The sequence below is a fragment of the Camelina sativa genome, chromosome 5 (genome assembly GCF_000633955.1).
Source record: "Camelina sativa cultivar DH55 chromosome 5, Cs, whole genome shotgun sequence".
Lineage (NCBI taxonomy): Eukaryota > Viridiplantae > Streptophyta > Magnoliopsida > Brassicales > Brassicaceae > Camelina > Camelina sativa.
In genome coordinates, this window is record NC_025689.1 from 8502908 (window position 1) to 8516697 (window position 13790).

The 13790-nt window shown below is 32.8% G+C and overlaps 4 protein-coding genes and 1 long non-coding RNA gene across 6 annotated transcripts in view; 2 read left to right on the top strand and 3 right to left on the bottom strand.

Moving 5' to 3' along the window:
* Positions 1347–2003, bottom strand: LOC104789012 (B3 domain-containing protein At2g33720-like). Its single transcript, XM_010514767.1, has one exon. The coding sequence runs from the start codon at positions 2001–2003 to the stop codon at positions 1347–1349; it is 657 nt and encodes a 218-aa protein (XP_010513069.1).
* On the top strand, positions 2528–3439 carry LOC109133073. The gene is made up of 2 exons (XR_002037946.1): positions 2528–2860; positions 2945–3439. It is a non-coding gene; the product is annotated as an uncharacterized LOC109133073 (long non-coding RNA).
* On the bottom strand, positions 4005–4747 carry LOC104789014 (B3 domain-containing protein At2g33720-like). Its single transcript, XM_010514768.2, has one exon. It carries the CDS (start codon positions 4745–4747, stop codon positions 4106–4108), a length of 642 nt encoding a protein of 213 aa, XP_010513070.1. The 3' UTR covers positions 4005–4105.
* LOC104789015 (B3 domain-containing protein At2g33720-like) lies at positions 5648–6439 on the bottom strand. Its single transcript, XM_010514769.1, has one exon. The coding sequence runs from the start codon at positions 6437–6439 to the stop codon at positions 5648–5650; it is 792 nt and encodes a 263-aa protein (XP_010513071.1).
* The window catches only part of LOC104789016 (ethylene-responsive transcription factor ERF112-like), a 3829-nt gene continuing 2555 nt past the window's right edge, over positions 12517–13790 (top strand). For both annotated transcript variants that reach the window (XR_002037947.1, XM_019245781.1), the window contains exon 1: positions 12517–12763. Coding sequence is in view for 1 of the 2 variants with exons in the window: in XM_019245781.1 (XP_019101326.1) it covers positions 12583–12763 (181 nt within the window). In the remaining variant the exon portion in view is untranslated. The remainder of the gene's footprint in view (positions 12764–13790) is intronic.

The window sequence follows — 13790 nt, forward strand, 5'->3', positions numbered from 1 at the left end:
TTTTTTTTTTTTTTTTTTTTTTCAGTTGTGAAGTATTTTCTTATTGCAAATTAATGTTTATATAGACATTGAGTGTTGAACTAAAAATAAAGTTCATTACTTAAAAAACAATATACATTTATTATACTTCCGAAGTATTTTTTGACTAAATATTAGAATATACCGGTAATTATGGCAATAGAATATAGATTATATTCACACGTGTAAATATATAATAATCATGTTATGTAGTTTTAAGGTTTTTTATTAATAAGAATTACTTGCTTTTCTCTCCTTTTTGGGGGAAGGAGAAGTTGAACTCTAGTGTTTGAAATACAGAAAATGTGTAAAAAGAAAACCTTTATCTTTTACAAAAACATATAAATTTTTTTTATTTCTTTGTGGAATTTTAAACTCTCAACTTTTAGTAGAAAGTAAAATAAATCCTAGTAAAAATCAAATTGATCCTTATTTTTAAAAACAGATAAATAAAAACAATATTAGGATTTAATATTTCTAAATTTGAGTCTCCAAATATTATTTCAAAACTGTATTTTTCAGATATTAAATTAATTCAACATTTCTTATTTTATTATGACCATGCAATCAACTTTATACTATTAAAAAATATATCATGTAAGCTATACAAATTTAGAAGTAGCATGTTCGGTCTTTTTGGTTCAAAATTTTCCTAGTTTTTTAGATCTTGGATTTAAGAAACGGATCAAACTTATTATAACAAAATTCAGACTTGGATTTGGTTCAGTTGTGGATTAAAAAATCATTTAAAATGATTAATTAAATTTAAAAGTGTATGTCTTGCATATCTTAATTTTTTGTATTAAATTTTTTTAAAAATAAATTTTAATGAATGTTAATTTAGTTTATTCCATAAACAAAATTTGTGTGACTCAACCAAATAAACATTTATTGACATAAATTATTATTTAATTTGGTTTAAATATTTATATAGCGCTCGATGTATTATTAAATTGGTTTGATTTCATATTAAAGAATTCTTTCATTTAAGCTGAATAAATCATCATTATTATTAAAAATTTCTAAATGTAATAAAATATATCATGTAAAACATAAAATGATTAATTTTGCCGAAATCATCAATCAAACACAAAGTCGAAACAAAATAAATTTTATATATTGTTTTGATATGTTTTCCTAAATATAGAATCAATTATCCGAGCCAACAAATTTATTTAGCTCACGTAAAAAATTTGTAATGGTAACAAATGCATCAAAATTAATCCAATGTGAAGAAAATTATGCGAATGTAATTAAATGCTAAAGTTGAGTAAAAAAAAGAAGAATCTCTTTCGACGGCTCTCTCTCTCAGCTCATTGCTCGACTAGTTAGGGTTCTTGTGCACGTGAAAGCACACGAAAGTGGAGCCTCGAAGCAAAACGATCCCAAAGTAGTCCAATTTTGTCTCCTTTTCTCAAACATCTCTTACGAACAAAATACATACGCCATCCACCGTTTAAAACATAACCATTCAACGTGGTCCATCTCTTTAGAAGCAGCTGGAACGTCGAGTCAGTGTCGTGGTCATACACATCGACCGTGATTCCTAACCCTTCGTGTACCTTAATCTGATCCTCCTTATTGAGGTATTTGATGATGTGGTCCTCTATGGGGCGAGTATGAAGAAGAAGACGGCTAAGCGGGCCAAGATCGCTAGTGGTTAGTACCTTCTTGAGGATCCACGGATCTTTGAAGAGTGTTAGCTCTGTTGAAACACCATACCATTCGTCCGTTTCCCTTTCTTCACTCGAGAGACTCCTCAATCGCTTAGTCTTTCTTTCTTTTCTGGTTAATTTGTTGTCGCTTTGTGAGCAAGAAACCTTGGGCGGATCATCATGGTTCCTCTTCCTCTTCTTACGGTCTTCACAAGACGACAAACAGAGAGTGGTGGAGACCGAACTCTCTTTAGGGTTTTCCGATGAATTGCCGTAGACCAAGTGTTGAGTAGTCGATGTAGCAGAGGGAGGAGCCATCATCATCATCATTGCCGAGGATTGAAGGTCTTGTGGTGTTTTTTGCGGACTTTGCATCATTCTCTTTTGATTTGATTTGAGACTCTGGAATGTAGATAGAGAGGTATATATTCTTTTTGTTTTCAGGTATTTTCCTGTTTCAAAAAGGAAATTCATTTGTTGTCGAGAAAAATAAAGGAAAAGATTTGTATTTTAGTTTTGCCAATTACATCTGTTCTGCGGTGAATTAGTGTTAAGATTTTAATGCGGTTGGCTGTTTTTAATCACAATTTTATTTCATTTAGATCATATAGATGGGCTTAGCTAGTAGGCCCATGATATAACCCACCCAAATACAGCTCTATTTCCATTAGCACTAAGCTCTGTTTGGTGGAGTAATGAAACGACTATGTTTTATGCTCTGTTTTTTTTTACTTTCTAGGCTCTGTTTAGAGGTTTGATTCGTTTCTTTGTCCCACATCGAAGCGTGAGGAATAAGTTTTGTTGTTTATATAACGCTAGAGATCATTGATGGTCACGACCTAGCTATAGGCTCGTACCTCTGTGTCCTTGGTTTCCGAGGAGACAGGCCCTTAAACCTGGATGATGACATATAGCCGTGCGACCTGAGTGTGATTGACGGCTGTGTCTCCTTCGGGATTCTCGGTGCTGTAGACGATTCGCCACCCGATTAGGGCTTCCTCTCCGGGGTGGTCAGATGGTTGTCTGATGCCAGCCGGTGTGCGACTTCAGTGTGATTGACGGCTGTGTCTCCTTCGGGATTCTCTGCGCTGTAGACGATTCGCCACCCGGTTAGGTCTTCCTTTCCAGGATTGGTCGCACCCGGTTAGGTCTTCCTTCGCAGGGTTTGTCGCACGGTTGTCTGACAGGTTAACTTTTTTTGCCTCTTTTTCCCCCTTAAACTTATTGGATTAGAGTGTTGTCGATTGTTTTACTTTTGTCTAATTCTCTAGGGTTGGTTAAGACTTCTCAGAACATTCATGCGTCTGATTCTCGTCAAAGGCATCAGTTTGGTATAGCAATGGTTTTGTATGGACGATTTGCTTACTTGAATGGAGAGAGTTATGAGACTCAAGTTTGTAAGCTTTACACTATGAAGACCTACCTTGACAAGGACCGAAACTGTCAAATGAATCATGAATGTAATGAGCTAATTCATTCAGTGAAGCTAGCTTGGTTGGCACCACTAGTGGTTGGTATTTGGTAAAGGAGCTTTCGGGGTACAATTTACGAATCTCTTTGTGCAGAGAAGTCTCTAGGAGACATAGTGACACTGTCTATATAAATTGAGTCGCTAGGCTCCTCTGGATTTGTTCTTATATTTCCCAGTCACGTTTTACCCTTTGGGATAGTTATGATGTTAGCAGTGCCGGCTTAACTAGGTGGGCGGATAGTGCGACCGCTCCGGGTACATAAATTAAAAGGGCATATACGTATAAGAAAAGGGGTACAAAAAAAAATTTGTAATTTAAAGAGGCACAAAAAAAAACTTTGTAAGTTAAAGGGGTACAAAAAAAAAATTTGTAAGCTAGAAAGGGGCACAAAAAAAAATTATATGAACCAAAGAGAACCAAAAAAACAATTAGTAAGTTTTTTTATAGGTTAAAGGGTATTTTTTTTTTAGTTTGCCCAGGAGCATATAATATGTTTAAGTCGGCACTGGATGTTAGTCGCATGTTTTATCTCTATGATTCGTAGTTTGATAGTGAAGGAAACAAGTAGCAAGTGGGAAAGTTGAAACTTGAGTAACTTTTTATATTTAGTACTGGTTTTTTTGTTCAAGAAAAGTATGTTCGATTCTCGTTTTTTTTCTTTTCACATTTATATCTTCTCTTTGTGTTTTAAATTGAAAATTGATGCTTGAGAATTAGTAAATCTATCAAGACGATAAGCTAAACAAGCAACAGACCATTCAGTTTTTTGGTTATGTGGCAATCAATGACTTTGCGAAGACGCTGTAACAAATTATTATAGTTTCATTGCTTATTCTTAAACATAAAAGCATTTATTCTTTATTCAACATAAACCACATAAAACCACATCACTTTGTTTGACCATTACAATAAGAAAATACGAATCTCTCTGCAGACACAGCCTCCATAGCTAGGGAGCTCCTATGGACCTGCAAAACAAGGAGCAAATGATGTTGAACCCATTGCTGCGTAACCTGAGCTAGCTCTTATTGGTGCACGAGAAAGCACACGAAAATGAAGCTTGAAACCATAAGGATCCCAATACATTCCAATCACATCGCCTTCCTTCAAAGCTCTTCTCACGACAAAATCCATACGCCATCCATTGAGGAGAACGTAGCTTTCACACTTGTGCCATTTCTTGAGAACCACGTTGTGCATAGAAGCAGTGTCGTCATCATACGCCTCGAGTGATAGTCCAAAGCCGTCTTCGAGTATCCTTTGATCAGACACAGAGAGGTATCTCAGAATGTGGCTACGCACAGTGCTTCCGTTTAGGAAAAGACGGTTGAGATAGCCAAGACTTGTTTTGGTCATTTCCTTCTTGATGGTCCATGGATCGGTGTAGAGAGTTAGGTTTGTTGAGACATTGTGCCGCTCCTCCTCTTTTATTTCTTCATCCGTCATAAATCTCATCCACGCCAGGTTTGTTTTTTCTTCGGGTTGCTTATTGCCTGTTGGTCCACAAACACCCATGGGATCATGTGGCTCGCACGGAAACAGATCAAGGGTGACCAAACTCTTGCAATGAGTATTTGACGCTGAAATGGGAGCCATATCCATGATCGGCAAAAAGTGAAAAACCTGACCAAAGGATGTATATAGTTGGACCAAAACTCTTTTTTAAAATCACAGTATATTTTATACGGTAAAATTTTAGATTATTTACTTCTATTATCATTTTTAATTATTTTTTACAAATCTGGATACCAATGTTTATGACGAATCCAAATATGAATCATTGTTTTCAGATTGAAATATACTAAACTTTTAGTCATCAGATTAGTATCTAGATCTGTAACTCTTTATGAAACTCATATTTTATCAAATATTTGAATATGAAATTTTGCTAATGCATACAACTCGAACTTCTCAATTAAAAATAAAAATATTATGGTAAAACTCACGAACAAAAAACAATGGATGAGAGGCCAACCTACCCAAGAATTAATATGTGATCGATGCGTCTATAAGGAAGCGATCATCGTTTTTATATGGTAACAGTTTGTGAAGTTTTATTTTACAGAATTTGTCATTGCAAACTATGTTTATATAGCCATGTTGAGTACTCAAAAAATAGTATACATCTATTATGTTTCCTAAGTGATTGTTTTGACTGAAAAGTATAATGTATGTAAAGGTATTTATGGCAGTATAATAGTATAGATTATGTTGACACGTGGAAATTGCTTTTAACATATTTCTGATTCGTTTGGATTTTTAGTTGTTGAAAGAAAATTAATTGAAAATTAAGTGATTAACTAAAATTGTATTTCTTATATCTTGATTATATATATGTAAATTTGAAATAATATTTTTGATGGCTAAAAAAAAGTAAAAACAAAAAAATGCTAAACTTGAAAAGCCTAAAAAAAAGAAGAATCTCTCTCGATCTCTCTTGCTCCACTCCATTGCTCCAATATAGCTAGTTACTAGTTTAGGGTTCTTCAGATCTACAAAAAGTTATGTAGGTGAACGAGAAAGCACACGAAAGTGGAGCCTCGAAGCGAAACGATCCCAAAATAGTCCAATTTCATCTCCTTTTCTCAAACCTCTTCTACGGACAAAATACATAGGCCATCCTCCGTTTAAAACGTAACTATTCAACTTGGCCCATCTCTTTAGAAGCAGCTGGTATGTAGAGTCAGTGTCGTGGTCATACACATCGACCGTGATTCCTAACCCTTCTTGGACCATATTTTGGTCATCCTCGTTGAGATATATGATGATGTGGTTCTCAATGGGGGCAGTATGAAGAAGAAGACGGCTAAGCTGGCCAAGATCGCTAGTGGTGAGTACTTTCTTGATGATCCAGGGATCTTTGAAGAGTTTTAGTTCTGTTGAAACACCATTCCATTCGTCTTTTTCCCTTTCTTTATTCGTGAGGTTCCTCATTCGCTTAATCTTTCTTTCTTGATTGGTTAATTCGTTGTCGCTTGGTGTGCAAGAAACCTTGCGATCATCAGGATTCATCTTCCTCTTCTTAGGGTCTTCACAAGAAGACAAACAGAGAGTCGTGGAGACAAAACTCTCTTTAGGGTTTTCCGATGTGTTGCCGTAAAGCAAGTATTGAGTATTCGATGCAGCAGCAGAGGGAGGAGGAGTCCTTTCACAAGACGACAAACAGAGAGTCGTGGAGACCAAACTCTCTTTAGGGGTTTCCGATGAATTGCCGTAGAGCAAGTATTGAGTATTCGATGCAGCAGAGGGAGGAGATTGAGTATTCGATGCAGCAGAGAGAGGAGCCATCTTCATTGCCGAGGATTGAAGATCTTGTGGTGTTTCTTGTGGATTTTTCATCATTCACGTTTGATTCTCTCTACCAGAAGTAACAAGACGTACGTCAAGAGTTTATAATTTTCGACTCGACAAATACAGTTTATATAATACGTATATTAGAATCCACCTTTGCCTTAACTTTTCAGGTATTTCCTGTTTAGAAAAGGAAATTCATTTGTTAACGAGTAAAAGGAAAAGGATTATTTATTTAGTTTCGCTGATTTATGTAAAAAGTACTTTTTTACTAATTTATTTATTTTCGATTCCGCATCGGATTTATGAAGCTGTAATTTTCCATTTCGTGCGTCTTAAGACTTTGGGTGCCAATTCTCTATGTGGTTGGGTCAGTGTTTTTAATCACAAATTTATTTCAATAAGGTAAGAGATATTCAATACAGATGGGCTTAGCTAAGCCCACGAGGCCACGACATAACCCAATACAGCTCGTTTTCTTAAACATGCAAATATGTAATGTGTTCAGCAATTTTTTTTTTTTTGTTGTTAATGTTAGTTTGCTCTTACCTCAAAAAAACAAAGAATAGGGAGCTTTTTTCAACTTATAAGAATTTAGGTGGAGTTCGTGAACCAAAAATTAGGAAAAGATATTTGCAAGAGAAATGAGCATGCATATACACTGCATTCCAAACAAATCTATCAATTTGCCGATTCAGAATCCTCATTGGTTGGTTGGGCGAATATATGTAAGCGGGAGCTACACCGAATTTAGCCACGAAATGTTTAGGTTAGCCGCACAAAAACTCATGACTATTGTATTAGGTAATTATTGTAGCCACTTGTTGCTAGTACGCGCCATTCAGTTGTCGTGGCTATGGATATAATTAACTTGGTAGTTGGTAGTCAATTTTGTAGCTAATGACAACGTAATTTTTTTTTATATAAACAATTCATTCGTGACATGAATTGTCTCTCACAGACATCCAATTCGTATCAATAGAGACTGTTCAATAGTATGTTATGTGCGAACGTCACTCTCACAAACTGTATATAACTATATATGTACTAACGAGTAACGACAACAAATAAAACTGTATAGATCGGTCATCGGTGCACAAAAAAAAAAAAAAAAAAAAAAATCTGTATAGATCTGATGTACAGTGTAATTTAACTTGCCACGTGAAGTAAACAAATTGAATTCAAGCACAAGTGGTTACTCCAAAACAACAACAACAAAAAAAAAAAAAAAAATCTGTATAGATCTGATGTACAGTGTAATTTAACTTGCCACGTGAAGTAAACAAATTGAATTCAAGCACAAGTGGTTACTCCAAAACAACAACAACAAAAAAAAAAAAAAAAATCTGTATAGATCTGATGTACAGTGTAATTTAACTTGCCACGTGAAGTAAACAAATTGAATTCAAGCACAAGTGGTTACTCCAAAACAACAACAACAAAAAAAAAAAAAAAAATCTGTATAGATCTGATGTACAGTGTAATTTAACTTGCCACGTGAAGTAAACAAATTGAATTCAAGCACAAGTGGTTACTCCAAAACAACAACAACAAAAAAAAAAAAAAACCCCGATCAAAGCGTTCTGCCTCAGATCACGGTTCATATTATCATATGTATCAAAATTAAAGAACTACGACATGCGGTACACCGCAGAACTAAATTATAAATTACTGTATTTTAAATAATAATTTTTAATTTATTTAGTTTTCAAATTTTCCATTAATTAACTTTTTATCTAATTAATTTAGAATTTTGTTTAGAATTTTTTCTTCTTCTTACGTTTTATAAAGTTTATAACCTAATTACATTAAATTTGTTATTCAAATAGAATATAAAATTCTAGATTTGTTTTGTTTTTCAGAATTAAACAGAACTATATGCTTATATAGTATGCTAGTGTATATTTTTATGTGTATTTAATTTTTTTTTTGGAATATTAAGAATGTGTTATAGTATGTGTAATATTTTGTAGTTCATATACTAAATAATTTATAAGTTAATTTTCAAAACTATGATTACAAATCTATAGTATATATGAGATAAACTAATAGTTTTAGTGTTGGTTCTATATTCCAAACCCGCCATGCTAGGCAGGAAACACGTGAAAACTCATTATATGAAACCTGTGTAAATAAAAATTATTTTTAAATATGTAATACAAAATAAAAATAAATCTGTGAGCAAGCAATATCTTTTATATGTTATTATTATTCTTTAAATAAGATATCAAATTGAATGGTAAATATGTTTGTTACCTTTTAAAATCATACCGTTAGTTTTTTTGAATGATATATTTTATATTTGATTTTGAACATATATTTTAGGGGGAAATCAATGCGTTGAGATCAAAAATCTCGGCTATAGATCCTCCTCCAAAATCAAAAATCAATTTGTTTCTTGGTTAGGCCGATTGTTTAGGAAATTTGTGTATAGAGAAAATATTGTTTTGTAAAATTGAAAACTTAATATTAATTAAATCAATTATAAACTTAATACTTAATGTTAAAGGGAGTGGTTTCAATTGTTTTGGAAATTTATTTAGGATGAGAAATCTTGTTTTCAAAAATAGAAACTTAATATTAATTAATAAAATGAAAAAAAACAAATTAATAATTAATGCCAATGGCAATCTTGTAAATAGGTGACAACTTCAGGATTTATTTGCTAAATATACTTGGAAAATGTATATATAGATAGTAAAACTAGAAGTAATTTATTTTACAACAATTAATTAATTGTGTTCGGAATAGATGGCATAATAAGTAAATAAGAATGCAATAATGTACATGTATGTATATTATTCAATATAAACCATAGTAAACAATCATAGTAGTATATAAGTATTTATTGGAAAAGAAAGAAAAAAAAATCATACAGTAGAAGCTATAAAAATCAATATAATACAAGGTCAAAGTTGGCCAATAATAATTATTTTGTGGCAATCATTTAGACTACGAGTCATGGTCGTATGCTATTGGTATGAGATTGGAGTTTGATTTGTTCGTGCGAAGTTTGCTCTGACTATAATATTCAAGGTTGACCACATTTTCCTATTATGTAAGCACATACGTCATTTCAGTCTTTAAACCAATATTTTAGCTCACATACTTCAGATTCCAGATCGGGTCAAATGTTTTATTAATTTAGCAAGTTATTTTATATGTTTCAGCCTTTCAGGTTATGTTCTTGTTTTGGTTATGTATTATGTTTTTTTATCCTCAACCACAAGTTTATATAATTGAAAAATACATATCACTGACATCATCCATGTAATGGCAATATTCTACCTAATTCTACCCCAAAAAAAAATACACTAATCTCGTTCCAAACTGCTTATATTACATTAGAATCTACAAACAGAGAAACCACATATTATAAGAGATTCATTGCATATTCCGTTCCAACTTTTTTTTTTATGATGAATTACGGAAAGTGTATGTAGCGAATAGAAACTGTGGGTTTTGTCTTTTCATTTTGAATATTCATGCCGATTGCGATTAACCATGAACTTTTACATAAAATATTTTTTTCTTTTCTTTCCTTTCGAAAGTACTCTTAAGTCTTAACTGTAATTAGTAAAATGGAAATATAACATGCTATGTAATAGATTTAGACAAGATACCTTGCTTTTTATTTTTATTTTTTTGGGTCATGAAATATAGCATAGATTTTAAGAAAAACTCGTAATTTGGTTATGTCATTTTATACAGTACGCTATTTATTAAAATAATGATTGTTCGAAATACGAATATATTTTAGTCAAATATTAGAAGGATATATAATATAAGATCACTCTTTGATTATATGTTTTTCACTTGCATATTTCCTTAAATAATTAGATAATCATGGTCGTTGAGGTAAATGATTTACAGGTTAACGTTAGTACACTACAAGAAAACATCATGTTTTCCTACCGCAAATATTGTAGGAAAATGGTAGGAAACACATATTTCTTATTGTTTTTCTACCAAAAAAAATAGAGGAAATAGCCCGAAGGAAATCAATATTGGTGAGATTTTCGTAGGAAATTTCCTACGAAGTACGAAATATTGTTCGTTGGAATTTCGAAGGAAAGTGGAAGGAGGTTTTTTGACTATTTTCCTACCAGAATATTAGTAGGAAATTCATTCTTTCTATTTTCCTACCAAACTGATCTTACAATTTTCCTACAAACTTAATAAAAAATAAAATTAACAAATGTAGTTTTCTATGATTATATTAATTTCGAATTTAATCAAAAATTTAAAATCATTAATTATTAATCCAAATTATATATATATATATATATAATCAAATTGTTAATTTAATCAGAAATACAATTCTTTTTTAAACTAAATTACAAACTTAATAAAAAAATATTTACAAACTAAATACTAAATATAAAAAATTAATAGGTTTGCTTGAGACGACGCGGTGAAGCAACTCCTCCGGTGTGACCACCTCCTCCGGTGTGACCACCTCCTCCGGTGTGAGGACCAATTGAGTGAAACGCTGAACTCTCTTCCAAAACTTCAGATCTGGAACAATGCTGGCTTCCACATGGAGATTCCCAGACTATTTTTGCCAGCGTAGATCAAATTAGGTAGAGTCATGAATCGTGGTCTATAATGATGGTGATGCATGAATGGATCGATTCAACTGTTGGTGATGTCTTGGTTTATTTTCCAATGAAGAAGAAGGTAGAGATCTAAGAGGTAGAGAAAGAGATCAATTGCTTATCAGCAAGATTGGAGTCACTCCGATTAGAAAACGTTGAGCAAAATGTTGGATTTTCTAAGAAAAACAAAGGAGAAAGAGAAGAAGATGAAAATTGAGGAGAAAATTTTGACCCAGGAAAATAAAGAAAAGAAGAAGTTGAGAAATGAATGAGATGGAGGCTGGAGCGTAGATTTTTTAGATCTAGGGTTTTTATCAATTTTCCTACCAAATTATTACTACAAGCTTTTTTATTTTTATTTTTAATTTATTACCACATTTCTTTTGTAGGAAATCGAAATAATTTTTCCTACCATATTCATTCTACGTCTTCTCCTTTCATATTCCTTCTGGTTTCCTACGAATTTTCCTTCAACCAAATTATTTGTAAGAAATTTGAAATAAACATTCCTACCAAATTCATTCAACATCTTTTCCTTCTATATACTTTCAGTTTTCCTACAAAATTTTTCCTTCAACCAAATTATTTGTAGAATTTTCGTAAAAAATTTCCTACGATTTTCTCATATTATTTTTGTAGGAAATTATCTTCGTTCTTCCTACGAAAATTGCGTTTCGTCAAAATCAGGTAGGTTTTTGGTAGGAAATTTTTCCTACCAAACTTTTCGTAGGAAATTTTGTAGGAAAACATGATGTTTTCTTGTAGTGGTAGGAGACTTTTTCATAATTTCAGTTTTGAATTCGAATATGGGATACTGTTCAAAGAGGAAATAATTTTATTATGTGAAACCACCACATTAATAATCAGTAGTTAATTATTTTAATCTTAAAATTATTATCGTCTAAATTGTAAATACTAAATACATAACTGAACTGAACGTCATAACTTAAATATATTCTTGGAACATGTTGAACGTACGTTGAAAAGACGATCGGTTCGTGAATAACTTTTTTTTTTACATCAGTTCATGTTTCATAATACGTTTACGGTACAATACATATCATAAAATCTGAACTGAATAATGTTGATTTTAAAAAGAAAAATTAATTTAACGCATAACAGCATACGACAAACTCTTAGTCATTTGTCGTATCAGAAATGCAAGTCTAATATATGTAAGTAAATTAAATTCTAATTGCATCAATAAAATTGTATGGATCATCAATCCAACAATTCATGAATTTTGGTATACACACGCACACTATCGAGATTGAGTTAATAGTATGACACTTTTTTGTTAATACTATAATGATGGGAATGGGATTAATACAAAAAAGAGATGATTACGAAGAATTGTCTTCAAGATTATGACCAAAATGTCCTCTAGGTTATAAGAAACTCACGAGCTATATATTATTGGTCAACAAATACATGCGTGTGGCTCTATATATAACATAGATGCAGAGAATAGACATCTTTGCTGGTATCTTTGGCTTGTACCCAAACCCATCTTTGACTTCAAAGTTAAATAAAAATAATCATCGGATAATGCATAGTGGGAAGAGCCCTCTTTCACCAGAATCAATGGCCGGAAATAGAGAAGAAAAAGAAGAAGCGTTGTGTCGTTGTTCAACTTTGTCGGAGTCTGATGTGTCTGCTTTTGTCTCTGAACTCACTGATCAACCCATCCCACCATCCATGGATCAATCTTCGTCTCTTACTCTTCAAGGTGATCTCATCATCAGATCCATTTTCCTATTATTCTAATATACGTAGTTATAATTTGTGTGATTGCCTTTTCCATTGGTGATTCTCTTTTCACACAAACATAGGAACAATTCAATCTTGTATTATTGACATTGGTAGTCCCTTAATGGCTGCCCTTGATCAAATGGAGATCTAATATAATATATGGCCACAATGTATTAATTAGTATAATTCATTTCATCATTATGAATGTTCATAGTTTTCAATTTTGGTCATGTTGTGGCTGAGATAACTAGCTAGGCAGACATAATTTTTGACTTAATTAAAAACAAAGGGGGAAATCTTTTAAAATGGTCGAACTTATCTTGTATCGTGAAATCATAGCAGATACTTAAGTACATAGTTAATTACCAGTTAAGAGAAAATAATTAATGTTGGTTTGGCCTAATGTATAGATCTCACCTGTAGACGAGGGGAATATAAAAAGAAAAAGAGATGTAGGAACGATCATATCATATGTGATTTTCAAAATGCACATTAATAATCTTTAAAAAATGCTTTTATACCTATAGTTTATGTTACATTCATAGGCATGCATGCACGTCTACCATCTTTAATTCACTGTTAACCCCCACCAAACTGTGAAGTATTACTTACAGTTTTCATCAGTTTCTTACAGAACAAAGTAACTCGAGACAACGAAACTACAGAGGTGTGAGGCAAAGACCGTGGGGAAAATGGGCGGCCGAGATTCGTGACCCGAACAAGGCAGCTCGTGTGTGGCTTGGGACGTTTGACACTGCAGAAGAAGCCGCCTTAGCTTATGATAAAGCTGCATTTGAGTTTAGAGGTCACAAGGCCAAGCTTAATTTCCCCGAGAACATTCGTATCAACTCTACTCAACTTATCTATCCATCAACTGCTACGTCCCATGCTAGCATTATCGTGACGCCACCTCCAGCTATTGCTCCTGACATGCTTCTCGATCAATACGGCCAATTTCAATCTAGAAATAGCGATTATGGTGCCAACTTATCATTGACTATGTC

Coding starts and splice junctions, on each gene's coding strand:
- LOC104789012 (XM_010514767.1), bottom strand. CDS start 2,003: ATGATGATGATGATGGCTCCTCCCTCTGCTACATCGACTACTCAACAC.
- LOC104789014 (XM_010514768.2), bottom strand. CDS start 4,747: ATGGATATGGCTCCCATTTCAGCGTCAAATACTCATTGCAAGAGTTTG.
- LOC104789015 (XM_010514769.1), bottom strand. CDS start 6,439: ATGAAGATGGCTCCTCTCTCTGCTGCATCGAATACTCAATCTCCTCCC.